The sequence below is a fragment of the Mobula birostris genome, chromosome 2 (genome assembly GCF_030028105.1).
Source record: "Mobula birostris isolate sMobBir1 chromosome 2, sMobBir1.hap1, whole genome shotgun sequence".
Classification (NCBI taxonomy): Eukaryota; Metazoa; Chordata; class Chondrichthyes; order Myliobatiformes; family Myliobatidae; genus Mobula; species Mobula birostris.
In genome coordinates this window covers 55,962,403-55,990,141 of record NC_092371.1, presented here as the reverse complement: position 1 = coordinate 55,990,141, position 27,739 = coordinate 55,962,403, and the positions used below count along the sequence as shown (strand labels likewise).

The 27,739-nt window shown below is 37.4% G+C and overlaps 2 protein-coding genes across 6 annotated transcripts in view; both read left to right on the top strand.

Annotated features, from left to right (window-relative positions):
- The first annotated feature begins 416 nt into the window (after positions 1–416).
- LOC140186810 (protein-L-isoaspartate O-methyltransferase domain-containing protein 2-like) lies at positions 417–22,254 on the top strand. 4 transcript variants are annotated; one of them, XM_072241402.1, is made up of 6 exons: positions 417–504; positions 4,725–5,049; positions 6,833–6,935; positions 11,549–11,720; positions 13,735–13,858; positions 21,263–22,254. In XM_072241402.1, exons 2-6 carry the CDS (start codon positions 4,743–4,745, stop codon positions 21,640–21,642), a joined length of 1,086 nt encoding a protein of 361 aa, XP_072097503.1. In that variant the 5' UTR covers positions 417–504; positions 4,725–4,742; the 3' UTR covers positions 21,643–22,254. The 4 variants fall into 4 exon arrangements, with proteins under 4 accessions (XP_072097503.1, XP_072097527.1, XP_072097507.1 ...); XM_072241406.1 differs by lacking the exon at positions 417–504 and adding an exon at positions 573–660; XM_072241415.1 differs by lacking the exon at positions 417–504 and adding an exon at positions 675–783.
- A 3,151-nt stretch (positions 22,255–25,405) lies between these two features.
- LOC140186793 (peroxidasin homolog) overlaps positions 25,406–27,739 on the top strand; it is a 271,446-nt gene continuing 269,112 nt past the window's right edge. For both annotated transcript variants that reach the window (XM_072241373.1, XM_072241390.1), the window contains exon 1: positions 25,406–25,607. In XM_072241373.1, the coding sequence (XP_072097474.1) occupies positions 25,447–25,607 (161 nt within the window). In that variant the 5' untranslated portion in view covers positions 25,406–25,446. The remainder of the gene's footprint in view (positions 25,608–27,739) is intronic.

The window sequence follows — 27,739 nt, the reverse complement described above, 5'->3', positions numbered from 1 at the left end:
AATGGTCAATGTACCAATGAACTAGAAACCAGGTAGTTTCTGGAGGATTGGAAGATACCAGAAAATGGTGTATTTGGCAACAAAGCCAAACAAGATTTACTGAAGTAAATAACTGATTCCAGGCAAAACCTGAACACAGAGATGACAACAATGTTTTGAAATATAGAATCAGAGAAATATTTTGTGTGAGAGCACCATCAACAATATGGGTAGGATTTATGAAGATTCATGCATACAGTAAGTGTCATTTGCCAGTTTGTATATTAAAATTGTATAAATATTTTAATTTTAGAAATTAGAAACTTTTGAAGTACAGAGGACATGCCATCCAATGGACAGCAGTCACATCGCGCAGACGCCCCGTCTTTTATTAGCATATATTTTCCCTATAATTTGCATGCGACTGACGCATTTCCTGCTGCCGTCACTGCTTAGTGTTTACATGGTGAAGTGAGCTGAGTGCTGAACAGCAGTTTGACAAAAGAGCCCAGACAGCGCGACGTGGTAAGCTGCGAGCCTATGCCCGCCGTCTCCTCGACACCGGCGATGCGACATGGAGAGAAATGGAAAGAAATAAATGTGAAAGCCCGGCCGGTGCCGTTGCGGCGCTCCCGTTGTGTGGTGTTGCAGCTTCAATGTTTGCAGCTCGAGACAGGCGAGGTACAGCGCCACCAACAGGCCAGGCGGGGCAGTAGCGGGTTCAGTTTTAACCACAAATGTTAAATACAGTGCTACTGGAATCACCTAAAAACCTGCGCTTATTCATTGTCCCGATACAGCAAGGTAACTGAAGGCAGATCAGGAAGCACTGATAAACTATTTATGTAGTTTTCGGCATTCGAGCTAGTCGAAGATATTGCAAGATATGATATTGGTTACTTTACGGGCTCCAGATTCTTAAATGTATAACTTGCCTCGACGATACGTTTGATATTATCATACTCAAGAGCATGTGGGAACTTAGGAGTAAGAGAACACGAGTAGTTTAGAGTTAACACGCTTTTTACACACGTTAATGCACTGATAATAGTTTTTTCTTGCAAGTCAGGGAAAGCATATCTGTCGTAGATTTGAATGAGAATTATGTTGATATTTGAGGGGAAAGGATGGTTCATAAAGTTTGAGACTGGCTGGACAGACTACAGAATATTTTCAATCCCTGTGCTTTTCCATGATAACAACATACGACAAATTGGATTCTCTCAAGTAGGTTATTAATGAAAAGTGGGTGATTTCTAATGTCTTTCTTTGCCTGTCACTCTGGAAATTAAGTACTACATTTTAAAATTAACATTTTATTTAAGGGGAGATCTATTGCTTTTAAATTCTGCTTGCTGTTTTGGTGGATTTCAAATTATAACTGGGCATCCAATATTGAAAATGTAATTGCAGTTGGTGGTGTGGTTTAAAAATGAGATTTGCTTTGGCATGCATTCATGCAGTCTTGTATGTGCTCCAGTTGGAATCACACAAGTAGCTTTTATATGTAGACTGAATGTTTAAGTTTGTCTTTGGTTTCAACAGCATTGCAAAATGATTATCATTTAGACCTTAAGACATAGGAGCAGAATTAAGCCATTCTGCCCATCTAGTCTGCACCATCCTTTGATCATGACTGATTTATTATCCCTTTCAACCACATTCTTCTGCCTTTTCCCCATAGGCTTTGATGCTGTTAGTAATCAAAACCTTATCAACCTCCAAATATATTAATGACTTGGCCTCCACAGACATTTTTGGCAATGCGTTCCACCAATTCACCACCCCTCTGGCTAAAGAAATTCCTTCTCATCACTGTTCTAAAGGAAAGTCCTGATATTCTGAGGTTGTGCTGTCTGGTCCTAGACTCTTCCATTATAGGAAACATCCTCTCCTTGTCCACTCTCCCTGAAGCCCATCAAGTATTGAGCGACCTAATGAGATCACCCATATTCTTCTAAGCTCCAGCAACTACATAGCCCAGAGCCATCAAGTGCTCCTTCATTTCTGGGATCATTCTCATAACCCCCCCCCCCCCACTTGAGACCCTCTCCAATGGCAGAGCATTCTTTCTTAGACAAGGGTCCAAAACTGCTCACAATATTCCAAATGCAGTCTGAGCAATCCTTGCTTTATATTCTAACTCTCTCAAAATGAATACTAACATTGCATTTGCCTTTCTTACTACCGACTCAACCTGCAAGTTAACCTTTAGGAAACCCTCCACTAGGACTCCTAAGTCTCCCTGCACCTTCGATTTCTGAATTTCTCTCTGTTTATTCCTTTTACCACAATTTCCTGATGATACACTTTCCTAGACTGTATTCCATCTGCCACTTTTAAAGTAAACAACCTCTGCTGACTCTTCACTATCCTGCTTGTAACTTCCTCAAAGAATTATTAACAGATTTGTCAGGCAAGCTATCCCCTTAAGGAAACCATGTTGATCTCAGCCTATTTTATCATGTGCCTCCAAGCATTCTGAAACCTCATTTTTAACAATGAACTCTTAACACCTTGCCAACTGCTGAAGTCAGGCTAACTGGCTGACAATTTCCTGCCTTTTGTCTCCCTCACTGAAGAGGGAGATTGCAGAAGCTAGCAATTCTTGAAAGATTGCAACTGAATCCTCCATAATCTTTTCACCTACCTCTTTAAGAACCCTGGGATTTATTTCATCTGGTACAGGTGACTTATCTACCTTCTACACTTGAATTTCTGGTATACTTCTGGTGTCTTCCACAGAAGACTGACACAAAATACTTACTGATTTCATCTGCCATTTCTTTGTTCCCCCAATTGCTACCTCTCCACTGCCATTTTCTAGTAGTGTGATACCCACACTTGCCTCTTTTATGCTTAATATATCTGAAAAAAACTTTTATTGGCTAGCTTACCTTCATATTTCATTTTGTTTTCTGTATATTGTATGCCTTCACCACTCTTCAGGCATTATTTTTTTGAATTTCGTGGCTTCTTCAGTTAAAATATTTGATACATGTTGTAATCATCTACTTGCTTGGATTATTTTTTTTCAAAGACTTTATAGGTTTGCTGATCAAAAGTTCTCTTGTTTTTACTTGGGCCCTGCTAATCATTTTCAAATACCTCTAAGAAATGCTACAAGGATTAACTGAAATAATATTATGTAATTATTAGACACAATGTGACAGAGATTGGCTACTGGTTTGAAGGAAAGCTGTTTGGTATAAGCCACCAGAACCAAGTAGCAAATGTTGAAGAGGCGTCAAATAGTAATGGACAGGAAAGAATTAGGCAGGGCACGTGGGTTGACTGGTTGAAGAGTGGTGTTTTTGGCGGGTGTTGGAAAGAGACTTGTTTGGAAAAGAAAAGGAATGAATTGTGAAGTTTAGAATTACTGTGCAGGAGCATTGGCTAACCTTGTACCTGTATCATGATTAGCCAATTTGCAACAATGTGAATAGGTGGTTACAATGGGAGAGTTGCAGTGTTTATTTCTCTGATGTAAATGCACAGAGGATTTCTATTTTTAGTTTTGCTGCCTCTCCTGTTTCCTGAAGGAACCAACTATTGGCATAATTACAAAACTGCAGTCTATCCTTCTAATAGCAGAAAGTTTAAGCAGTTACTTGTCTTTGTAAGGTATCCAAACAACTTGACTCTTTTAACCATGCACAAAACTGAGCTGTTTAGTGTCATTGAATAATAAGACAGACAGACACACGCACAACTCAGCAAGTCAAGCAGCATATAAGGAAGTGAATATATTGTTAACGTTTCTGACTAAGACCATTCATCAGGATTCAATAAACTAGGGTTGAAGATCAGGATTTCCCAAGGTCAGCTGACTTGCTTTAGAGTGAGGTATTAGATCTAATGGCATCTGATCCATAAATATACAAAGAAAGGTCCTGTCCATTAAGCTGATGAGACTGCATAAGTATGTTTTAAGTTCTTTGCTTTTCGTAGCATTTGAAACAATACAAAGATATTTTATAGACTCAGGAAATAATTAAGTATATTAAAATGCTTTTTTCTTGTGTAGGTGTATAGAAATTCTGCAAAGCGAAATTGTTCAGAATAAGCTACTGTTGATGGTGATAATAGTTCAAAAATTTTATAATATGATTGGAGTCTAAAGTCATTGACAATGGTCCTGTTGATTTGTTACCCCATCTCTGGTAATTAATTGGATAAGGGAGTGGTTTGTATTCCAATACTACTAGCTCACTCTTCAATAAACATGTAAAGCTCAGAATGTTACTTTTTGATTGGTAGTAATCATTTTTGGATGTTTTTTGATTATGCAGACCATCTTTGTGTGCTAGCAGTTCATTTTCACCCAAGGAAAATTCATTGCAGTAGGAAGATGCTGGATTTTTAGCTGGCAATCACCTGTCAAGCCAATGTTTGTGAAATCAAGCTCTGTCTTACCTCTCCATGTGGTTTATAAACCCTGCCATGTGTGTATTTCATACAAATTGAAAATTTTATTAGCACAGCTACTTGAAAATAACTATGATGGAAAGAGTGCTCAATATAATACTTTGCTAGGTTAGTACAGAAAAATATCGTAGAAAAGTGAAGATTTGCATAAGCAATTATAACATTATTTTGGTGGTAGCAGAAGAATGTATTAGCATATACCAATTTAAAGTGTAATATTTAACTTCATTAATGTCAATAGTCTTACTCAATATTAATGTATTGTTGACTTGAGGTTTTTGGTCCTCTGTAGTATTTAACAATGTCTTTGAATTCAGTTTTAACAGCTGAAAAAGATGGGAGGCGCTGTGAGTGCTGGTGAAGACAATGATGATTTAATTGACAATCTGAAAGAAGCACACTATATCCGTACAGAGGTAGTAGAACAAGCTTTCCGAGCCATAGATCGTGCAGATTATTACTTGGAAATTTACAAGGATAATGCCTATAAAGATTTGGCTTGGAAAAATGGTAATATCCATTTGTCTGCACCTTGCATCTACTCTGAAGTAATGGAAGCACTGGACCTACAGCCAGGATTGTCCTTTTTGAACCTTGGAAGTGGCACCGGATATTTGAGTACAATGGTTGGCTTAATTTTAGGTGAGCCAACATGTTATAGTTCAAGGCTTCAATTAATTACAGTCATATACTAAAAACTATTTTAAAAACAAGACCGTAGTTTTAAAAAACTGATGTTTCAGAGTAACAAGCAATTAATTGCAGTCTTAAGTATATACTCTTAACACCTTTTAATTAACTTGAATTTTCTAAAATCCTGTTGAGTGTATTCTTAAGACGACCAAATCGTAATATGGTAGGTAAGACTTTATTTATCAACAAACCTGGGTCTAAAAGCTGAACATTAAGTCCTGTTTACTTTTGAGGCCTATGCTTATTGATCTATATTGGTTCCTGGACTGGCAGTGTTTTCACTTTAAAAGTCTCAGTCGTGTTCCTCAAATTCCTCGCTCCATTTCTCTCTAACTTCCAAATTTCTGCAACCCATCAGGGCTGGTGCCTCTTGATTTCTGCATTTCCATTTTGTTATATTTTACCCTTTTCCTTTATTGTTCCACAGTTGGTAGCTAAGACATGATTTGTTCTTAAATTTTTTAAATTGACTTTCTTGTTCTCTTTTTTCTTTAGTTGGATGTATGAATTTTTCAGTCAACTTACAAAAATACGGTGTATAGTTATGTAAGATCTTGCTGGAAATATATTTATGTGAAACACCTCGGCATGTTTTTCCAATGTTAAAGGTCCTGAATGAACTTAAGTTGTTCTTTGTTCTTTGAAGTTAAGGAGCTAAGAGAAATTTCTATTAGCGACTTGCCAAAAATTTGCCCAGTACATTTTATTTGTCACATTTTGGGTGTTTTTCAACATGCTACTGCAAGGATTGGGTAGATTATGTAGAACTTTCATAAGACCAGTTTGCAACTTGGATTAAATATTATCTGTATTGCATTATAATCTGCCTTTGCCATAGTTCTTGTTTGCATTTAAACCTTTGGTTAATATGTGACGAAACTTACAATTCATATCAATAAGTTAGTTGTAGTGATGGACAGCTGGAAGTCATTATGGTTAACATTTGGATAAATCAATTTAGACAGGCATTCAGGATTGCTTAATGTCATTTCCAGCACACAAGTGTAAAGGAGAACAAAATAATTGGTACTTGGTTCTGATGCAGCACCAAAAAAAAACACACCAAGATGAGGAACACAGTAATAAAAAAAAAACACTATAAATATAAATACTTAAGATAGCTTATATGCATTTGTTGTAAGTCCATAAAGTGACACTTGGCACAGAAGTGTCTGTACTTAAGGTGACTGACTGGACAAGATAAAGTAAATGTCGTTGGGATTATGGAGGGTTGGGTTAGTGGGTGGAAGTGTGAATCAGCCATACTGCTTGGGGATCATAACTGCTTTTGAGTCAGATGGTCCTGTTGTGGATGTTCTGTAACCTCCTCCCTGATGGAAGCCGAACTAACAGTCCATAAGCAGGGTGGGTGGGATCCTTCAGGATGGTAATGACCCTTTTCTGGCACCTTTCTGTATACATATCCTTGATGCTGGGTAGGCTGGTGCTGGTGATGCTTTGGGCAGTGTTGACTACCTGTTGTTAACCTTCCCTGATTTCACTTGTGAAGCAGCATTTTCATTTATATTACTTCTAGTAGTTAACTATTGCAGCTGTTGTAACTGTAGATAATTGTATTATGGCTAGTAAGCATATACCATTGCATTTTGTATTCTCTCTCATATTATTTTACAGTTCTTTGACTGCTGACACAAGAAAGTCCTGGAGTTTAAGCAAACTAATTTCCATTCCAGACTGCATTCCTTCTATTAACTTAATCCTCTGCCTACAGGGCCCTTTGGAATAAATCATGGAATAGAGCTTCATGTTGATGTTGTCGAATATGCCAACCAAAAGCTTGAGAACTTCATCAAGAATAGCGATAGCTTTGATAAGTGAGTACTCTAGACCATGAGCTAAACATTTCTAATTGATTAGATATTAAGAATGAATCAGCGTTAAAAGTGAAGCTGCTTGTTTTAACAATGAAAATTTCACAAATTGTATTGATTAATTCAGACCAATTTCAAATGGTATTGAATGTTTGAAAATACCTGTTGTGCAAGGTAGCAATCCATGTTTTTGTGCTGACTTTGCCATGGAAATAATTGCAAATCCAATTTTTACATCCAATATTTATAACGTTTATATATAAGCCTGAATGTTCATTCTTATTGGTGGCCAATCCAAAATTTTGAATATTTGGCATCTGATTGTTTGACGTCATGCTTGTTGGTCTGCACTGAGAGCCAGCGTCCAGAGTGTAAGGGGATGTACAGCAAAATCTGGCGATTCGGACTATGGAATGGCTTTGGGACTGTGGTAGGAGTTGGGGTCAGAAACAGGAGAAGTCATGTCTAGCCAGAGCTGGGGTTAGAAGTGCCTGAATATTTTCTATTCCTTTCACTGGAATATTTTTATACCGCTGTTATTTTACGAATAATTCCATTCAGTGGTGCTGTGCTTCCAAAAAAATACTTCAAAATAATCTTTAAGGGAACAACCAAAACTGAATATGGTATTCAGGGTGTTTAGTTTTGCTCCTGCTTAAATATAATTCCAATCTGTGGCACAGGCAATTAAAAGCATTTCCTAATGTGGGCTCGAGCAATATTTTTTCCACTGAACACTGGCAAAATAGGCTAATAAGTAGTATGTGCATAATTGTCAGGTTGTAATGCAATTGGAAACAAATAATCTTGTGCTCTCCTCCTATCTTCAAATATAAATTGGGTAAGAGCTGTTTATAGAACAAAGTTTCACATATGGAGCTGATTCTGCATTGGAATTGTTTTCTAACTGTTTACTTAGATCCTTTAATAATACAGAAAGACACCAACAAATCAGTGCTTACCTTTATCCTTGAGCATTCTGATTTTATCTGGCTTCATTGCCATTTGCATCTCGCCATTTGCAATGTAATCCATACTCCATTGGATCTTGCTTGCAGTAAATTATTTTAAACTGCCTTGTGCTTCCATTATTATAAAGATTAGGATGATATGAGATTCTGCATTTGCTGACTGTCTTAAACAACACACACAAAGTGCTGAACACAGAAGAGTCTTGACCCAAAATGTCAACTGCTCATTTCCCTTCATACATGCTACTTAGCCTGTTGAGTTTCTCCAGTATTTTGTGTGTGTTACAAAGGTTATAGCTGTGTGTTGTTAATTCATTAAGTAATGGAACTTTCACAATTTCACTTTAATTTTTTTTTGTGATTTCTTTTTGTGTTGCATCACATCTGCTCTGAGGACATTCTTATTTAATGAACAGATAGGCACAGGTAGGTATGTCCCACAGAGGAAGTTCTCAAATGGCAGGAGTAGGCAACCGTGGCTGACAAGTGAAATTAAGGACTGCATAAAAGCCAAGGAAAGGACATATATGGTTGCAAAAGTGAGTGGGGAGTTGGATGATTTGGATTTTAAAAGTTTCCCAGAAAAGGCAACTAAAAAAGCTAAAAGAAAGGAAAAGATGAGGACAAATTAACCAATAATATAAAGCAGGATACCAAAAGTTTTTTCAGTTATATAAGGAGTAAGAGTTAATATTGGACCACTGGGAATTATGCTTGGGGCGGCGGGGGGGGAACAAAGAAATGACAGATGAACTTAATGAGTACTTTGCATCTGTCCTCGTATGGAAGACACTAGCAGTGTGCTAGAGGTTCATGAGTATTCAGGGAGCAGGAGTGAGTGCCATTGCTAATACAAAGGGGAAAAAGTGCTAGACAAAATGAAAGGTCTTAAAGTGGATAAGTCACCTGGACCAGATGGACTACATCCCCAGAGATCTGAGAGAGATTGCTGAAGAAGTGATGGATGCATTGATCATGATCTTTCAAGAATCACTTGATTCTGTCATGGTCCCAGAGGACTGGAAGATTGCAAATGTCACTTCACTCAAGGAAGGCAGAAGAAAGGAAATTATAGGCCAGTTAACCTAACCTTAGTGGTTGAGAAAGTATTGGAGTCTATTATTAAGGATGAGGTTTCGGGGTACTTGGAGGCTAATGATAAAATAAGTCAGTCAGCATAGTTTCTGTAAAGGGAAATCTTGCCTGACAAATCTGTTAGAGTTCTTCAAGGAAGTAACAAAGGAGAGGCAGTGGATGTCAATTAGTTGGATTTTCAGAAGGCATTTGATAAGATGCCATACATGAGGCTGCTTAATAAGATAAAATCCTATGGGATTACAGGAAAGATATTAGCAAGGATAGAGGAATGGCTAACACCCAGGAGGCAGCAAGTGGGAGTAAAAGAGGCCTTTTCTGGTTGGCAGCTAGTGACTAGTGGTGTTCCTCAGGGGTCACGATTGGGACTGCTGCTTTTCACATTGTCAGTGATTTGGATAATGGAATTAATGGCTTTGTGGCAAAGTTTGCAGATGATACAAAGATAGGTGGAAGGGTAGGTAGTGCTGAGGAAGCAATGTGATTGCAGCAGGACTTAGCAAATTGGAAGAATGAGCAAAAAGTGGCAATTGGAATGTAGTGTTGGGAAATGTATGATAACGCATTTTGGTAGAAGGAACAATAATGTGGAGTCATTGTTTAATACAATTTAAAATTCTACATAGACTACATTACTCAAAAGTACGGATTCACCTAAAATATTCCCAGAGGTGTCCCCAATGTGTGAGAAATGAAAGTCCCCGGAGGCAAATTTGTTACATAGTTATGCTTTATGTCCCAGGATACAAGAATATTGGAAGCAAATATTTGAGGTCCTATCGAAGGTACTAAAGGTTCAGATAATACCAGACCTCATTTAAAAAATTTTTGGAACTTCTACAAGGTCAAATAAATTCCAGGCTACCCAGCAACAACTCCTGACCTATGGCATACTTAATGGTTAGAAAGTCATACTGATGTTCTGGAAAAAGGAGGAAACTCCATCACTCAGACAATGGCTGGCTGCATTAATGGATAGTCTGCATCTAGAGAGGATAAGATACATAATCAAGGACAGACTCAAGGAATTTGAAAAAATCTGGCAGCCATTATTGGTGTATTTAGAAGAGACCGACAGCTGAACTAAGTGTGGGGGGCAGTAGGACCTGAACGGCACATAGGGGAGAGTGAGGGGAGAGTAGGGCTGGGAAGGGGAAAGGAGACAGGGTGGTAGGGTTTCCTTTGCTTTTTGCTTGTTTACTATACATACATTCATTTGACATTCATTATGCTATAAGAAAGAAAAGAAAAAAGAACCCTTGTCGGTTGTGGTTAAGCTGATGTTTCTTCACAATGAAAACATTTGAAAACAATAATGCGGGCTGTGATCTAAATGGGAGAAAGTTCAAACAGCAGAGGTGCAGGGGGACTTAGGAGTCCTCATGTAAGACTCCCAGAAGGTTTATTTGCAGGTTGAGTGTGTGGTAAAGAAAGCAAATGCAATGTTGGCATTTATTTCAAGGGGACTAGAATATAAAAGCAAGGAGATAATGCTGAACCTTTATAAGACACTAATCAGGCTGCACTTAGAGTATTGTCAACAGTTTTGGGCCCATATCTCAAAAAGAATATGTTGTCATTGGAAAGGGTTCAGAGGATGTTCATGAAGATGATTCCAGGAATGAAAGGGTTAACATGTGAGGAGTGTTTGGCAGCTTTGGGCCTGTACTCACTGGAATTTAGAAGAGTGAAACCTCATTGAAACCTACCAAATGTTGAAAGGACTAGGTTGGGTGGATGTGGAGAGAATGTTTCCTCTGGTGGGGGTATCCAGAACTAGAGGGCACAGCCTCAAAATTGAGGAGCGACCTTTTAGAACAGAGGGAAGGAGGAATTTCTTTAGCCAGAGTGTAGTGAACCTGTGGAATGTTCTGCCACAGACAAGTCCATGGATATATTTAAAGCAGAAGTTGATCATTTCCTGATCAATCAGGGCATCAAAGGATATGGCAAGAAGGCAGGTGTATGAGGTGTCGTGGGATTCGGGATCAGCCATGATGGAATAGTGGAGAAGACTCAATGGACTGAATGGCCTAATTCTATTCCTGAGTCTTATGGAATATGCAATTCTAGTTTTGCAATTTTTTGCATAGTGAGATTGCGCTGAGCCATTTTAAAATCTTTTCCTCTGCCTACAGTACATTTGTTTACAGCTTTTGACAAAATCAATTTCTTTATGTAGAATATTATTTTTGGTTTTCTTTGCCTTCTAAAATATGACAGTCCTATTTAGCTCTTTCACTGGTGAGCTTATTTTTCAGTAAAGATAATTTGGATATGTACACAACAGAATAATCGTTACAATTGTTTGCATTTGTGTTCACTTCCTCTATGTACACGTGAGCCATTTTTTCTGCACTTGCTTACTTTATTATCTTCTGATCATAGTTCATCTACACTCCCTTTCAAATAACTTGTGCATGAAAGCCAAAGATTCACATATAGTATCAAACAAACTATAGCTTGTTAATCCAAGAACATTGATTATTATCAAGATAAACTGAACTAAAAGAATTTTCTCATATTTGTAATGTGATTTTATAAATTTAGGTTTGAATTCTGTGAGCCATCCTTTGTGGTGGGTAACTGTCTAGAGATTGCATCAGATAGTCGACAGTATGACAGAGTCTATTGTGGGGCAGGCGTTCAAAAAGATCATGAAGAGTATATGAAAAATCTCATAAAAGTTGGCGGAATTCTTGTCATGCCATTGGAAGAGAAAGTAAGTATAAATTTGGAGTAATTCAAGCTAATAATGTTATGCATTCAGGATTTGTATAATTTTTAATCTTGCCATTTGTAACTTTATCCACATGATCACAGTTATCTCATTTTTTCAACTCCAGTTATCTTTTGCCTTGGTTCAACGAAGTAAATTGTTATACATCCCATCCCCTTTCTTCCTAAGTAATAGTTGCATCTACACATTCCCAGTTATTTAGTGTTTGTTGCTCTATTCTCTGATAAATCTATTTATTCCCTCAGTCATTCATCATGTAATACAGATATGGAAATGATTAGCATAACATCTTTCTTCCTGGACTATATCAATCTCACTCAAGTCTTCAATGAAATGGCACAATGGAGCAGCTGGTAGAGATGCTATCTTGTAGGTGTAGCAATCTGGGTTTCATCCTGACTTCAGGTGTTGTTTTTGTAGAGTTTGTACATGGTCTTGTGATCATGTAGGGTTCTTCCAGGTGCTCCAATTTTCTCCCATGCTATGAGTTGGTAGATTAATTAGGCACTGTAAATTGCTCCTGATTAGGTGAGTGCTAGAATCTGAGGGAGTCTTGAAGTGTGGTGAATTAAAATTGAATTATTGTTGAATTGGTCTAAATGAGCTGTTTGAAGTTCAGTATGTACTTAGTGGACCAAAAGATTTGTTCTCTGTTGTATGCCTCAACCAACCTCTCACTGCTCATGATGATTCTGGACCACAGAGTTATAAATGTATAGATTTTTTTTCTTATGAATCATTACATGAAAATTTTGTCTCTGTCTCTGTCCTTTGACAATGATTGCAGGCTATTTATGGGCATCTGTTTCCTTACCGTATTTAGCACCTCATGAAGCTAAATTTAGAGTGCTTCAGACCTTCAGTTCATATCCATGCTGACTGACCATCAAGTGGCTATCGATACTAATCCCATTTTCCAGCACTTGGTCTGTAGCCTTGGTGATTCAAGTACAGATACTGGAATTTTGAGAGTGCCTGCTCCCACCACCTAGTCGGACAGTACATTACAGTTTCTGACCATTCGCTGCATGGAAACAATTCTTCCTCGTATCTCTTTAAACTCCCTACACTAAGTCTACAGACCCTTTTTTTTCTGGTGAAAAGTTTCCTACCTATGCCTTTTGAATTCTGGCTCTCTCTATCAGGCACCTCCCACTATCCTCCCCCCCCCCCCCCCCCCACCCTTGCTCTGCTCCAAAATGCACAACTAAGACACTCCATTCCAAGCAAGTCATAGTAAATCCTTTCTGCACCCTTTCCAATGCAATCGCATTCTTCCTGTAATATGGTGGCCAAAACTGTATATGGTTTGCAGTCTGTTGCCTAACCAAATTTTTATAGAGTTCTACCTAGAGTTTGTATTGTATGCCTGACTATAAAGAAGTAGTCTTTCTGCCATCTTCAGTGATGGACTTGCACATTGAGATCCTTGTTATCCTCAGTCTAGAGTCCTACCTGTCATTGGTATGTCCTACCCTTATTGGTTCCCTCACAGTGCATTGCTTCACACTTGTAACGATAAATTCTGCTTGCCATTACTCAAATGATCAATTACTCAGACATCCTCCTTATTGCTTCTGTACTTGCAGCTTGCTTTAGTTTGTTGTTTCCTGTCACCATGTCTCAGTTCAACTTTCCCACCTCCATTTCTATTTTCACAGAAGAACTGACCACCCAAATCTCTACTTTGTCCTTTTGGAGACACCTGAGTTCCCATTATGTACTATGAATGGTCATATGATATAAATAAAGGTGTCATAAAGCTTAAGTTTAGATTAGCTAACAACATAGAAACCCAAGAATAGAAAGTTTCCTTGCAGAACGCCCTCAATATTAAAGAAGTTGTTTATAGTGAATGAAATACATTACACAAACAAAGTTCCCTCATCTATGATTTTGTTCATTTTAATTGCTTGGGACTTGCTCTTTGAAAATTTCCTCTCTTAATGTTAATTTAAAACTGAAGATAAACATATTTCTGGATTCTTTGTTGCAGCTAACTAAAATAATGCGTACAGGATTGAATACTTGGGAAACAGAAAAAATTCTGGCTGTTTCCTTTGCTCCGCTAATCCAGCCGTGTAGTGCAGATGGCGGAAAAGTACGAACAGTTCAATTGCGTAAGTTTTATTAGACTGATGCGTCTATTGATAGTCTTTTGTATTTGGTGAAAATGTTAATTTTCTAGTAACTGAATTGGTGCTTTTATCTAGCCATTTTTCTTTGTTCACATTCCCCAGTAAGTAGCTAGTGTTGTCAAACATATGCTGTAGGATTAATGAATAAATAAATAAAATATGCTGTAGAAAATAAAAAAATATATATGCTGTAGGATTAACAATAAATAAAAATGGTAGTTTACATCTTATCACTTTTTTTAGGGGTTGCCCATATTTCTTTTGGGGTTTTGTAATTTTGGGGTCCTGATAGAAATTTTACAGAAAATCATGCTGATGGGAAATATATTTTAGAATAACAAATAAAAGTGCCAATCAATTATGAAAAGAGAATTCAGAGTTTACAAAACATATAATGTAACAGCAGAATTGCACTTGACTGCCAAGCTGCAATATACGCTCCTTAACCTTCCCAATTTGATTGGCTTAGACCAGACTCTTCCTCTACCCGATTCTAAAATGTTCCCATCTTATTTGAAATTTGGACCTCCATGTTGTCTGGCTCAAATCTCAAACCCTTTCCTTCTCTTTGCTTCCTTGGTACCTATTTTGATAGGTATAATATTTTGGGTCAGATATCTGCTCCCAGCTCCTATTTGGTATAAGGGACTGAATTGATCAAGTGTCTAAGAAGGGATTGCAGGGATCATGGGACAGTTGGGGGTGAGGGAGGTGAGGGTAAGAGGAGAAAGTCCAGTGGGGGTAGTTGAAGGAGTCACACTGTTGTTATTGTGTACGGTGGAGACAATGGAAGCACATCTCACCACTGGGACTGCTGGAAATTGCTCTTGCTGGCGTACATTTGCTCTTACCAGCTACCCATCGTGTCAAAAGTGATCTTCTGTAACATATAACTATATCCTGTTTATTTTTTATAAACACCATACGTTGATTGCAAGTGAGCAAAGGGAATGCAAGAGTCACAAATTGGAATGTTGAAGTGATCTGCCTGTGGTTTAAGAATGGCAATTGACTTATTTTTAATTCTGTGATTGAGATTAATGTTTTTATGTTGTAGGTTAAGATCCCTTATATATAAGAAATCTTTTTCCTAGACGTTTTTTTCCAACAGGACAACTACTACTACTACTACGTTGACTCAGGCCTAGGGGGCTGGCGTTGGGCACGATGACGGACTCTCCACTTCTCCCTCTCCCTCATCAGTGTGTTCAGTTTATCTACGTTAGCCGTGCCGCTGTCTCCTAGGAGCGTGTTGACCATAGTCTTGGGAGGGCGCCCAGGGTTCATCCTCCCATGCTTGGGCTTCCATATGATGACTAGGCTGGCAGATAACTCGGGGTGGCGTAGACAGTGCCCCACTAGTTGCAGCCTTCTCACCTCGATTTTAGTGGTGAGCATCGGTAGGTCATCATAGAGCTTGACGTTTGTCACGTGTTGTTGCCAACTCACATCAAGAGCCGTCCGGAGCATTCGTGTATAGCAACCATCTAGAGACTTTTGCATAGTCTTGTTGAGTGTCCACGTCTCGCATCCGTACGTGAGAATGAACTGTATGACTGCTATGAAGATCCTCTTTTTAAGCCCTCTGGTCAGGTTTGACTTCCAGATTTCCTTCACGTTGTTCATAGCCCTCCACGCCAGCACCTTCCGTATCTTCATGTCCTTCTCCGAACTCATCACTTTTGACCCAAGGTACTTGTAGTCAAAGACTTTCTTAATGGTATCATCCTTTATGGTCTTGAGAGTACCTTCATCGCAGTTAAATGCCATGTACTCTGTCTTCGTAGTGTTTAGGTGAAGTCTAACTTTATTGCACTCAATTTCCACTTTTGTCGGTAGCTGCTGTTCTTCCTCCATCTGGTCAGAGAGCAAGACTATGTCATCTGCAAAATCGAGATCTGTGAGCGTAACTGGTCTGACCCTTTGGTTTGTCCTGGTTTTATGGGAAAACCAAGCTTGTCATGATCTTTGGTAGCTTGACGTAGAGCGTAATCAAGGATGATTATAAAGATGTAGGGTGTCAGAATGTCTCCTTGCAGCAGACCAGCTAGGAGCTCGAACACTGCTGTTTCTCTGTCTGGTGATACAACTTCCGCCATGGTTTTGGTATAGCTTAACTCTATTGCGCTCAGTAGACAGCCTGGCTTTCAGGATTTTCAGCATTTTACCTCGGTGAATGGAGTCAGAAGCTTGGCAAAAATCGATGTAAGTAAGTACAACAGGACAACAATCTATAGTTTTCTATGCTTTATAATGAATTTGTATTATACTTTTTTAAATAAAGGCTTTTAAAGTCACTTTTTTAAGGGTTTACTGCGATCTTTGATATTTGAAGAGCATTTGTATTTAAATTCAGGATTACTTAACGAAAACTCTTTTCTGTATTGCACTGAACCTCAATGGCTTTAAGTTCAAAGTATTTTCTACCATTTGGAAGACTTCTGATCGTATAAATGACATTATACATATATTTATAGACTGAGGAGATCTGGTTTGCAGTTTAACTTGACAAAATGCCAGTTTGCCTGGGGCCTGTGTAGCTGGGAGCTACTTGAGTTTTAGTAGCATATGTGGTTATAGAGCAACAAACTTTCCAATTTAATGTGAGTCCTGAGCAGTTATGTTTGACGTTCACAGATTTCACAAAGTCTAATTGTGCTTTGTATAATAGCAAATGTGCATGTTAATTAATTATACTAGAATGGTATTGTTACATGAATTACTTTCAAATGCAGCAACTATCTGAATATTCTTGTAATGAGTAGTTGCACATTCATGTAGGTTGATTGTGACTATGCTTATGGTTGAAGTTTAGTTAGTATCTTAGTAACATGGAGAGAGGATTACAACTAATGAAATATGAAAAAACATACAGATGCTGGAAATCTAAAATAAAAACAGAAAATGCTGGAAATATTGAGCAGGTCACACCACATCAATGGGAAGAGGAACAGTGTTAATATTTTAGATCAAAGACCTTTCATCATATTTGGCAATGATAATGATTACATACTTTTAGTTGTGAAGGCCAATAGTTTAATCTGCACTTATTTCTATTTTTTGTATATAATTTATGATATTTATAATATTTCTCTCTGCATCTCCCCAATAACATGCCCTTGAACCCTTGCTAGTAGATATAACAAATGATTTTCAATCCATGCAAAGACCAGGCCGTGATCATCTTCATTTGTTCATACTTTGACATTGCAATTGCTGATTTCCCACTGGCAGCATTTTAAGGGTTACTGTTGACCAGTCACAATCAGACTTCACAATATTCAAAGTCAACATTAAACAATGCAAACTCCCTCGTATGGTATCTCATGGACCACCTTGAATGTTCACTGAGTCTACTGTAATTGCATTGAGCACTTAGAAAATGCAACAAAATATTGTCCTGATTTTAATATCTCACAGAGTTATATAGCATGGCAATAGGCTATGTGGTCCAATTAATCCATTCTGACCATCAGCCACACATTATTAGTAATTAGTATAAATACTTTTAGTTTGTTCACTCGTGTGTTCATTCCTAGCAAAAGTAGCCTTTAATGTCCAGTCTTGATCTGTAAAGATACTGAGCAGAACCTAAAGTGTGTTTTCAGTGGATGTGGATGAGAATGCTGTCATGACTCATTTCCTGTTTTGAGTTGTACTAACAAAGAATTGCATAGTTCTTCAAGAAACACATTCTAAACCTACCTACAATGACATGCAAAAGTTTGGGCAACCCTGGTCAAAATTTCTGTTACTGTGAATAGCTAAGCGAGTAAAAGATGAACTGATTTCCAAAAGGCATAAAGTTAAAGATGACACATTTCTTTAATATTTTAAGCAAGAAAACTTTTTTATTTCCATCTTTTACAGTTTCAAAATAACACAAAAGGAAAAGGGCCCGAAGCAAAAGTTTAGGCACCCTGCATGGCGGTACTTAGTAGCACCCCCTTTGGCAAGTACCACAGCTTGTAAACACTTTTTGTAGCCAGCTAAGAGTCTTTCAATTCTTGTTTGGGGGATTTTCGCCCATTCTTCCTTGCAAGAGGCTTCTAGTTCTGTGAGATTCTGGGCCGTCTTGCATGCACTGCTCTTTTGAGATCAATCCACAGATTCTGGATGATGTTTAGGTCAGGGGACTGTGAGGACCATGGCAAAACCTTCAGCTTGCGCCTCTTGAGGTAGTCCATTGTAGATTTTGAGGTGTGTTTAGGTTCATTATCCTGTTGTAGAAGCCATCCTCTTCATCTTCGGCTTTTTTAGAGATGTTTGTAATGGAATTATGAAATGGCAGTTAACAGGAATGGTGGAGGTCAAGTTGAGGTTTGGAAGACCTAGAAAACTTTTCAAGAGAACTGCTCAAAGGAATGCTAGAAAGGCATATCAGAACCCCCATTTGACTGCAAAAGACCTCCAGAAAGGTTTAGCAGACTCTGGAGTGATGGTGTACTGTTCCACTGCGTAGCAACACCTGCACAAATATGACCTTCATGGAAGAGTCATCAGAAGAAAACCTTTCCCGCATCCTCACCACAAAATACAGTGTCAGAAGTTTGCAAAGGAACATCTAAACAAGCCTGATGCATTTTGGAAACAAGTCCTGTGGACTGATGAAGTTAAAATAGAACATTTTGGACACAATAAGCAGAGGTATGTTTGGAGAAGAAAGGGTGCAGAATTTCATGAAAAGAACTCCTCTCCAACTGTTAAGCATGGGGTTGGATTGATCATGCTTTGGGCTTGTGTTGCAGCCAGTGGCACGAGGAACATTTACTGGTAGAGGAAAGAATGAATTCAGTTAAATACCAACAAATTCTGGAAGCTAACATCACACCATCTGTAAAAAAGCCGAAGATGAAAAGAGGATGGCTTCTACAACAGTATAATGAACCAAAACACACCTCAAGAGGCGCAAGCTGAAGGTTTTGCCATGGCCCTCACTGTCCCCGACATAAACATCATCGAGAATCTGTGGATTGACCTCAAAAGAGCAGTACATGCAATACGGTCCAATAATCTCACAGAACTAGAAGCCTTTTGCAAGGAATAATGGGTGAAAATCCCCCAAGTAAGAATTGAAAGACTCTTAGCTGGCTACAAAAAGCGTTTACAAGCTGTGATACTTGCCAAAGGGCGTGTTACTAAGTACTGCCATGCAGGGTGCCCAAACTTTTGCTTCGGGACCTTTTCCCTTTTTGTTATTTTGAAACTATAAAAGATGGAAGTAAAAAAGTTTTCTTACTTAAAATATTAAAGAAATGTGTCATCTTTAACTTTATTCTTTTTGGAAATCAGTTCATCTTTTACTCGCTTAGCTATTCACAGTAACAGAAATTTTGACCGGGGTGCCCAAACTTTTGCATGCCACTGTATGTATATATTGGGAGTATTTTAATACTTTAGCCTTGCTTATGCAAATATATAGATGTGGTTGTAATGTCGTACAGTGCAAACATATTAATTTTATAACATTTTGCAAACAGTAACCTTGGAGATTAGGATTAGACAGCATAGTTTTTCATCTGCTGTGAACACAAAGGATCAGATGGCTTACTGCCTTAAGTTTCTGAGATACCAATAATTTATTTTTAAAAGACATAGCCACAAAGTAAAATCAATCTCTCCAAATAGTCACTTCATAATATGATTTAGACTCATAAATAAAATTAATCTTAACAGATGTATTTGGTTTTAAAACATTTATTTACCTGAAGGCTTGATGACATTTGTATTGCAATTCTTTGTTTAGAACAGAATTCTACATTTAAACACTACAGGTTCAATCAATTTCTTTCTTTTAGGGGGAGAGTAATATGTTTGCACTACGTGTTGCTAATTATTAGCTGGAAAGAAAGTGAGAAGGTGCTAGTTATATTGTATGGAATTATAATGTTATATCTATTTTCCTCTGGCAGCTTAGCTTTGTTGCAGTGAGTCATAATAGCAACTTGCATTTATTTCTCATTGTTTTCATGCAGAAAACATTCTAAGGCATTGATCATTGATATAACTGAGAGAGTGAGAAAAGGGCATCAAGCCAAATGAGTGGGTAAACTGTTGGTCAGTGTTGGAGGGGGTTAGGAAGTACAGCACCAAATGATAGCATTGTGGTGTGGGGGACATCTAGAAGGGAGGGAGAGAGAATGTAAGACAAATGGTGGATATAGGAGGGGTTAGAGATAATATGAAAATGATTGAAACGTGGATAATAATTTTAAAAGCATTGCAACATGAACATCAGTGACAGATATATGGAGAAACTGTGAATTTAAACATAGAAAACTGCAAATGCTGGAAGTATTCAGCAGTCTGCAGTATTTGCAGAGTGAAATAGTTAGTTTCAGGTTGATGAACTTCTGTCAGATTTGTTAAAGTGGCAAATGTTACAAAAGTAGTGTTGCATAATAGTAAGAGATTGTGAACCAGTGATGGGAATAGAGATTTTTTTTTTCTCCCATTGATGGCAGAATAGAGAATTGGGATACAGTGAAGGTGATAGCAGCAGATCCAAAAATGACGTGAGGATTTTTTTTAACATTGCAAACAGCTGAGACTTGGAGTGTACTGCTGGATATTAGTGGCAGTAGATCCAACATTCAAAATAAGCCGTATAAGTATCTGAAAGGAAAGAATTTGTGGGGCTGTGGGGAGAGAACCTGAAATGATGATCTTCCATGCTGTGATCATTCTGGGAATGTATCGCAGAACGGTTTACTTGCCAATCTCTGGAAGCTGATTGAGGCAGTTGCGTTGAGAAACCTGAATAACATACATTTTTTAAAAGTGGTGTTTCTTTTGGCTCCTCTGCTTTTTGGAGATCCTTTAACTATGCAGTACTTAAAAGATTTTTCAGTAAAATGTTGTAGATATATTATTTCTGAAGAGGCCAGATAATGTGCTGATGGTCACATTTGGTTTCATTATCTTGCCATTTCCATTAGTTCCTTTAACTTTTTTTAAAAATCGTGATCTAAACCTCTATTTTAAAATACTAATGCATTTTATTTCAACTACTGTAGACAACTACTTGTTCTTTATTTACACTGGTCAATGAAATGGGAAATACTTTATTTACTCTTAATAAAATCAGTCCTGATTTGGAATATATTTATTAGATTTGTTATTTAGTTCAGGTATGTTTTCAAGTTCTCTTACACAACAAACCGAAAAACATATTTTTGATAACAAGAAAACATTTTGGTTCTGCCTTTATGCAGACTTCATAGCATTAAGTAAAAATACAATTCAAAGTGAAGCAAACACCTTCTCACTCTATAATCTTTTGTTCTCAAAAAGTTAATTGTTTTAATAGCTGATTAAGTTTTAATGTATACCAGTAGGTGTTTATATAAAAAATGTGAATTGTTAAAAAAATTTGTGATTCCACAGCTTCAGTTAGTGTTGGAAGCCTCCAAGAATTAACTCGGATCTGCATTCGTCGGACTATAAAAAACACAATAAATCAGGACAAGGCAAATAACAGAGTTCCTCCAAAGGTTCCATTCAGATTTAAACGAAGGCGGATCCGCAAGAGACGAATGGATGCAATTGTGTTGGTTGATAAGCAGGTCTTTGCAAGTCGAATATCAAATCCTTTTGACAACAACAATAACAATGAGAACTTGGAGGATGCTAAGCGAGATGATGATGAAAAAGAGTACTGCGACTTTAAACCAGACCCTCCATTATATCTGCTTCGAGAAAAGATCTTGAGCCTGCCTTTACCAGAGCCATTAAAATTATATCTGTTGTACTACAGAGATAAATAAATCTTGAAAATAACTGCGAGTATTAACTGTAATATTGCACTTAAGTTAAAATTCAAAAAAATATAAGGGGACATATACTGCAATGAAGTAAGTGAGCACTTTTACAAATTTGTTTCGATTAGCAATTTCCTATTAATAGTTTCATACTAAATTTTGTTTTCATTTAAGACAAAGTTATAGAAGTACTCGTGTAGAGTATTTGCAAAACTACAGTATGCTTTGCTCTGCTGTACATTTAATGCATTGTTTGTGACTTGCACTCCCAAAACAATATACAAGGTTGAAAAGAGGAATTTTGAAATTATTATCCCTTTGAAACTTTCTGGTGACTAGTAACTTGTTTATTTAAACAAAATATTGTAATTTGTATTTACCTAGTTGAATACCATTTAGCTCAGAGTAAACATGGTGATTTTGAGCACAGTTCTGTACTTTATATGCCAAAATTGTTTTTTAATGGAACTGGTAAGATGTAACTTTAGAATTTTTTTTCACTATTAGCATAATTCAAAAATGTTACTGCTGTAACAATTACATATTTTTGCAATTTGCTTGGTAGATGAACTGATGTTATTAAATGTTTGTTCAGTAATTTCTCTGCAATAAATAAATCAAAAGATGGATTCAGTTAAGCTTTTATTTCTTCATTTCTCATAGTCCTGATTTAAATATAGATGTTGTTTGCAAGCTGTGACTAACAGACATTTGTAGCCTGCTAACAACATGCTCTGGAGTTTGCTTTAATTCAAGTGTGCTGATTTGTCCTGTTTTCGTTGCATACCTCTGCATGTTTGGAAAAAAAAATTATTGCTGCTATTGCTTTAATAGCAAATGGGCCTATATTAGCTTGCCTCTGTGGTATTTACATGAATTTTATTCATGCACTGAAGCAGTCATATACAAAAAGTTTGCTTCTTGTCCTTTGCTTGTTTTGTGTGTCTTGCAACAGGCAGGAACTAGATACATGACCCATGAATAGCTGAGTTGACTTGCAATGTACTGACACACATAAAAGTAGACTTAATATGATAATGATAGGAATATCCAGATGTGGATGAAAATTTTATTGCTCATGTCACAGCAGCAATAAATACACAGGATAACTCTATAAGCCCAACAGAGATGATGTGAAGTTTTAATGTGCCAAATTGTTTTGATTTGCAAGAATAATCTTTTGTCTCCTGCACTTAAATACATTTTGGTTTCTTTGCACATGATCATGTGGCAGCCTGTGAGTAAGGATGTTCTCCTTCCAGGTAGACTTCATTGGACAACGGCAGGCTAAACTGAACTGACTGCTAAGTTTATCTTGGAAGTCTTGCAGTACTTCTCCTCGAGTTAGAAAATCAACTGATGCAGGAGGATATGGATATCATAGTCTTAACAATATAAGTATGGATAAATAATCAATGTTCTAAAAATACCTTTCCTATCTTAAGTTAATCTGATTCATAAGATATTTATAGAGTTAGTGGAAATGACAGGAGAATATAGTTGAAAATTAATGTAAGTGACTATGCATCTCCCATTATTCCAGTTTGATTAAATTGTGCAGTTTTTTTTAAAAAAAAGATGGTTCTTAAAGATCTTTTTTGTTGGGTGGGGGGGGGTGGACGTGCATATCTACCAAAGGAGGTGTAAGGCTCCACTTCCCTCTGCTAGTCTGCAGGTCACCCTTGGGCAAGGTGTAGCACTAGCTTAGTCACCCGATCAGAGTCATGTGAAGCCATGGGAGCAGGAGGTGGATGGTTGTATGAGCAGCTAGTGCATACTGCAAGTCCTGGTATGTGACCACTGATGCCAGGCAGGCAAATCTCTGGCAAGTATTGATAATGGTTGGGGTCACCCTTCTTGTAATGAAGGAGGCAATGACAAACCACTTCTGTAGAAAAATTTGCCAGAGCAGTCATGGTAACCATGATCGCCTAAATAATATGACATGGCACATAATGATGATGATCAGGAGGAGTATAGGAAGATGTGAGTGAACAGTCCTACCTCAATCAAAGGCTCTTAAACTGCAATTAAATGAGAAAGGACCACAAAATAGGAATGAATTTGAATATAAACAATTTGGATTGCATACAATTCTATGAACCCAATGTTTAAGTATTTTTTAAATGAAAGATAAAGAGGATGGTCTCTTGGAACACAAGTGAAAGTTGGGATTATTATTGCAATTATAGAATTATGGGATATATTGTGTTGTCAGTCTAATGGAAAGTTTTCTTAATGCACTGATGTTTCAACACAGTGTACAGTACTAATATACAAACTGGTAATGTAAAAGTAAAGGCTAGTCTTGCAAGACCATGGATCTGCGCCTGGAAAGTCTTCACTCTCCAGGGTGCAGGCCTGGGCAAGGTTGTATGGAAGACCAGCAGTTGCCCGTGCTGCAAGTCTCCCCTCTCCACGAGACCAATGTTGTCCAAGGGAAGGGCATTAGGACCCATACAGCTTGGCACCAGTGTCATCGCAGTGCAATGTGTGATTAAGTGCCTTGCTCAAGGACACAACACAAGTTGCCTTGGCTGGGGCTGGAACTCACGACCTTCAGGTTGCTAATCCAATGCCTTAACCACTTGGCCATGTGCCCACAATGTTCTGTTATAGGGAGTTGCTTTTGGTATCAACTGTTACTGAAGTTATTTTAAATCAATTTTTTGAGGGAAAATATGTCCATGTTTGTTTGACTTGGCCTTTGAATTTTGTAGCTGTATTGATTGTGTTAATGCTATTCTATATTGGATATTTCCACCCATGGAATTTTCTTACATTCTCTACCTTATCAAATCCATTAAGTATCTTAAACAACTCGAATTATCTGGATGGTTTCATGATCTCAATCATGGAAAGTTCATTTCTCAACTGACAAAAAGTATATTTCTACACTTTGCTGAGTAAAATCCTTAGGGCCATTTCAGAGAGACGTGAAGATGTACTGTGTGCAGTAAGTTACCACCAGTTTTATACTGTGGGGTGGAGGGGGGGAGGGAGCGAGGATGATGAAAATGCTCGAAATCTGAAACACCGAAAATGCTGGGGAAATTAAACAAGCCGGATAGCACCCATGAAAATAGTAAAGGTCAACGTTTCAGAAAACTCTTGTATACAGGACCCGTGGAAAGAGAAACAATCACAGTTCGAAGTGGAAATCATTTGTTTTTGCAGAGCAGGCATCTATTCAGAAAGCTGAAATTCAAGTTTTACGAATGTTGGGTTTTCATTAACTACATTATACTCACTTTAAGTTTTATGAAACTTTTATTTTTATATAAGTGAAATGGAACAAAACTATCTGTTAATTTAGCTAGCATCATTATGTTTGAAGGAGGAACATTTTAACCACCAGGCGGCTCATGTGCACACATTATTATGGGTATCAGTTTACACACGCAAAATAAATAAAACTAAGAGCGCATTTAAAGCAAAGCACATTTCAGTATGCACCAACAAATTATTTTTAATTCATCATAATTTTAAATTGCTTAAAGATTGAATTTTCTGAACACTAACTCAATCACTAATCTAGTTAGCCATATTTGATAAGTAGTATAAAACCTTTTATAGATATGTAAAATAAGTATATACGCAAAAATGCAAATAGCAACAATACTAATTTCATAGACTTATCTGGACATTCAGTAAATTGTAATACTGGATGGTGTGCAAGAGTAGACTTTGAAGTGACCGGGTTGAAACTGACTGGTTTGATAGGTTACACGTGCCTCCTATAGGTTCCTTCCTCGAAGTTGGGCTTGAATCTGACCATTGGTGCTCAGGCAAAATCGGCGCTGCTTCATCATGCCGGCAAAATGTTTTGTGTTCTTAGTGAACGTTTTTTTATTTTTCTCTCCTTTGTGTTCGTCTTGCCCCAGCCGATGTCTTTGCTTTCGGACGACTGTGCGGTGCATGCATTTAATGTTGGAAAATGTCCCCGAAGTTTCTGCACAGACAACTATTTTGTAAGTAGCCGGTGTTACTTCTGCTTCTTTCCTGATTTGCTTTCCGATCAGCGATGGACTCCAAATTTTGTGGATCAATTAAAAGTGCTCGAAATCCACCGATTATACTCATAGAGTTCGTGGGAGTGTGGAAGAGCTTTGATTAAGGATTTTATTTGGCCGATCACGATTATAGTTTCAAAATGTTACCGTGGTTTGTGGAATGGTAGTTCATCGCAGTTTACGGAGGGAGTAGATGAAACTACTAACTAAAGAATTATAAATCAGAATTCCGATTCCTATAGCACTTAATGAAGGTATTGTAAAGAATGTTTGTTTCTTGAAATTATATCTTGGATTCCCCACTTTCTTCCGTTAAGCTTTGCCATCAATTTTCCCCCTCTTCTAATTGAGGTTTACCAGATAAGCACTGTGGGTTTTCTCCGCTGATTAAGGTTTGCCAGATGTGGACCATCAGTTTTCTTTCTCCAGGCTGAGGGATTATCAGTCGGAATTTTATTTAATGATATTGGTAAAGTTTTACAGTCATACTCAGACTCCATGCCAACAGTGGCAGTATTTCAGCATAAATGAGAAATACTTTTACACATTAGCTACTAGGTTGTATATTTTTTGGGTTTATGCATGGTTAGGTTCATGAAATTTCCTGCAAAGTGATCATCGGAATATTAACAAGACTGCTTTCATTCCAGTCGTTTATTATTGGGTGCTAGGCAGTTGGATTCTGGTGATTTGGCTGAGAGCAGATGAGAACGTTTCAAACTTCCTCATAATACCGTTTTTGAGTAATCCAAAAGTAAGCTGCTTTGATGAGCAAGAACCAAAACTCGATAAAATAGAGTTCGTTTTTACTGGTGAGTATTTTCTGGAAAGTGCATGTGATTCCACAGAACACTCAAATCTTTCCCATTGGCATAAAAGTAGCAAATTCAGACATATTTATTAAGACAGTGTTATCCCAAAGTAAAAAATGAGGAAAAGTAGTTTTCAGTACTTTATAATTCTTGGTGCTTCAAAGTAAGTTATATTTTGATGCATCATGTTAACCTTTATCTTGCGCTTGTGCTACCTAGTTTTGTGTAAAACTATAAATGCATTGTCAGAATCCTAACTAACTTTCAGAGCAGTAATGAGGGAAAACACCAGAGAACAAAGACTATGGCCCTGTAATGTCTGTGACTAAATTAGGACAAATAGACTGGAAGGGTAACTTTAGATTAATTGAAACTATCAATGATAATAGATTGCAGAGGCGGACTTGCAAAGTCTTGACTAGCAATTCATATATATTCACACAATCACTCCTTAAGAGGTTTACTTTTTAAACAAACATTACAGAAGCCAATAAGCATCAACAAACATGTGTTGACCTTAACTCTGGACAGTAGTTTAATGATCCTCATCTAGAAGCTAATTCACACTTGATGTGAGCCTTGACATTCTACCTTCTATAATTTTCCCATAAATATTACCACAACAGTAAGTACACGATTGGTGTAGCCCTTTGCACTTAGTAAATAAAAATACTTAGATGCTCTTTAGATCTGACCATGGATGATAGATGATAAGAGTTTGTTCCAAGAATGAGTTAAATAGAATTGCTGTCTATCTATTTATTGATGTAATAAACATTATTCCACATTTTAATAGCAGTATTGTTTGGCTTTTATCTTTGTAGGCCTGCAGGTGTGCATCATGAGGTCTCAGAAAGGGTTTATTTAAAGATTAAATTTGCCACTTTAGTTTACTTTTATTTCAAATAAAGCCTCTGAAGATAGTGAAGAAATGATATGAACTTGCTTAATTTGAAAGTACACATATTTTGCTAAGCTGCAAATTTCATTTATTTGTGCGACAACATCCTCTTTCCAGTCCCCTTCCCAAGCCCAACGTGCTTGTTGGGACCTACGAGACTCAAACAAATGAAATGCGAAAATATTTGTATTAAATTTTTCTTTACATAACATTGATAAATTTTCAGAGTGCTTATCCCATGATACTCTTATGAACAATTAAGGAATATGTGCACCAGATGCGCATCACTGCTTTGCAATTTACACTGTATGCTATGACTGTGGTTGATAGTATTTTGCTGGAAGTATATTTTAATCAACTCCATTTGAATCATTTAT

Bases quoted from the DNA above. Each gene is read 5' to 3' on its own strand.
- LOC140186810 (XM_072241402.1), top strand. From the start codon at position 4,743: ATGGGAGGCGCTGTGAGTGCTGGTGAAGACAATGATGATTTAATTGAC. The intron at 6,936-11,548 runs GTGAGTACTCTA...TTATAAATTTAG, and splicing joins AATAGCGATAGCTTTGATAA to GTTTGAATTCTGTGAGCCAT. The intron at 13,859-21,262 runs GTAAGTTTTATT...GTGATTCCACAG, and splicing joins AGTACGAACAGTTCAATTGC to CTTCAGTTAGTGTTGGAAGC.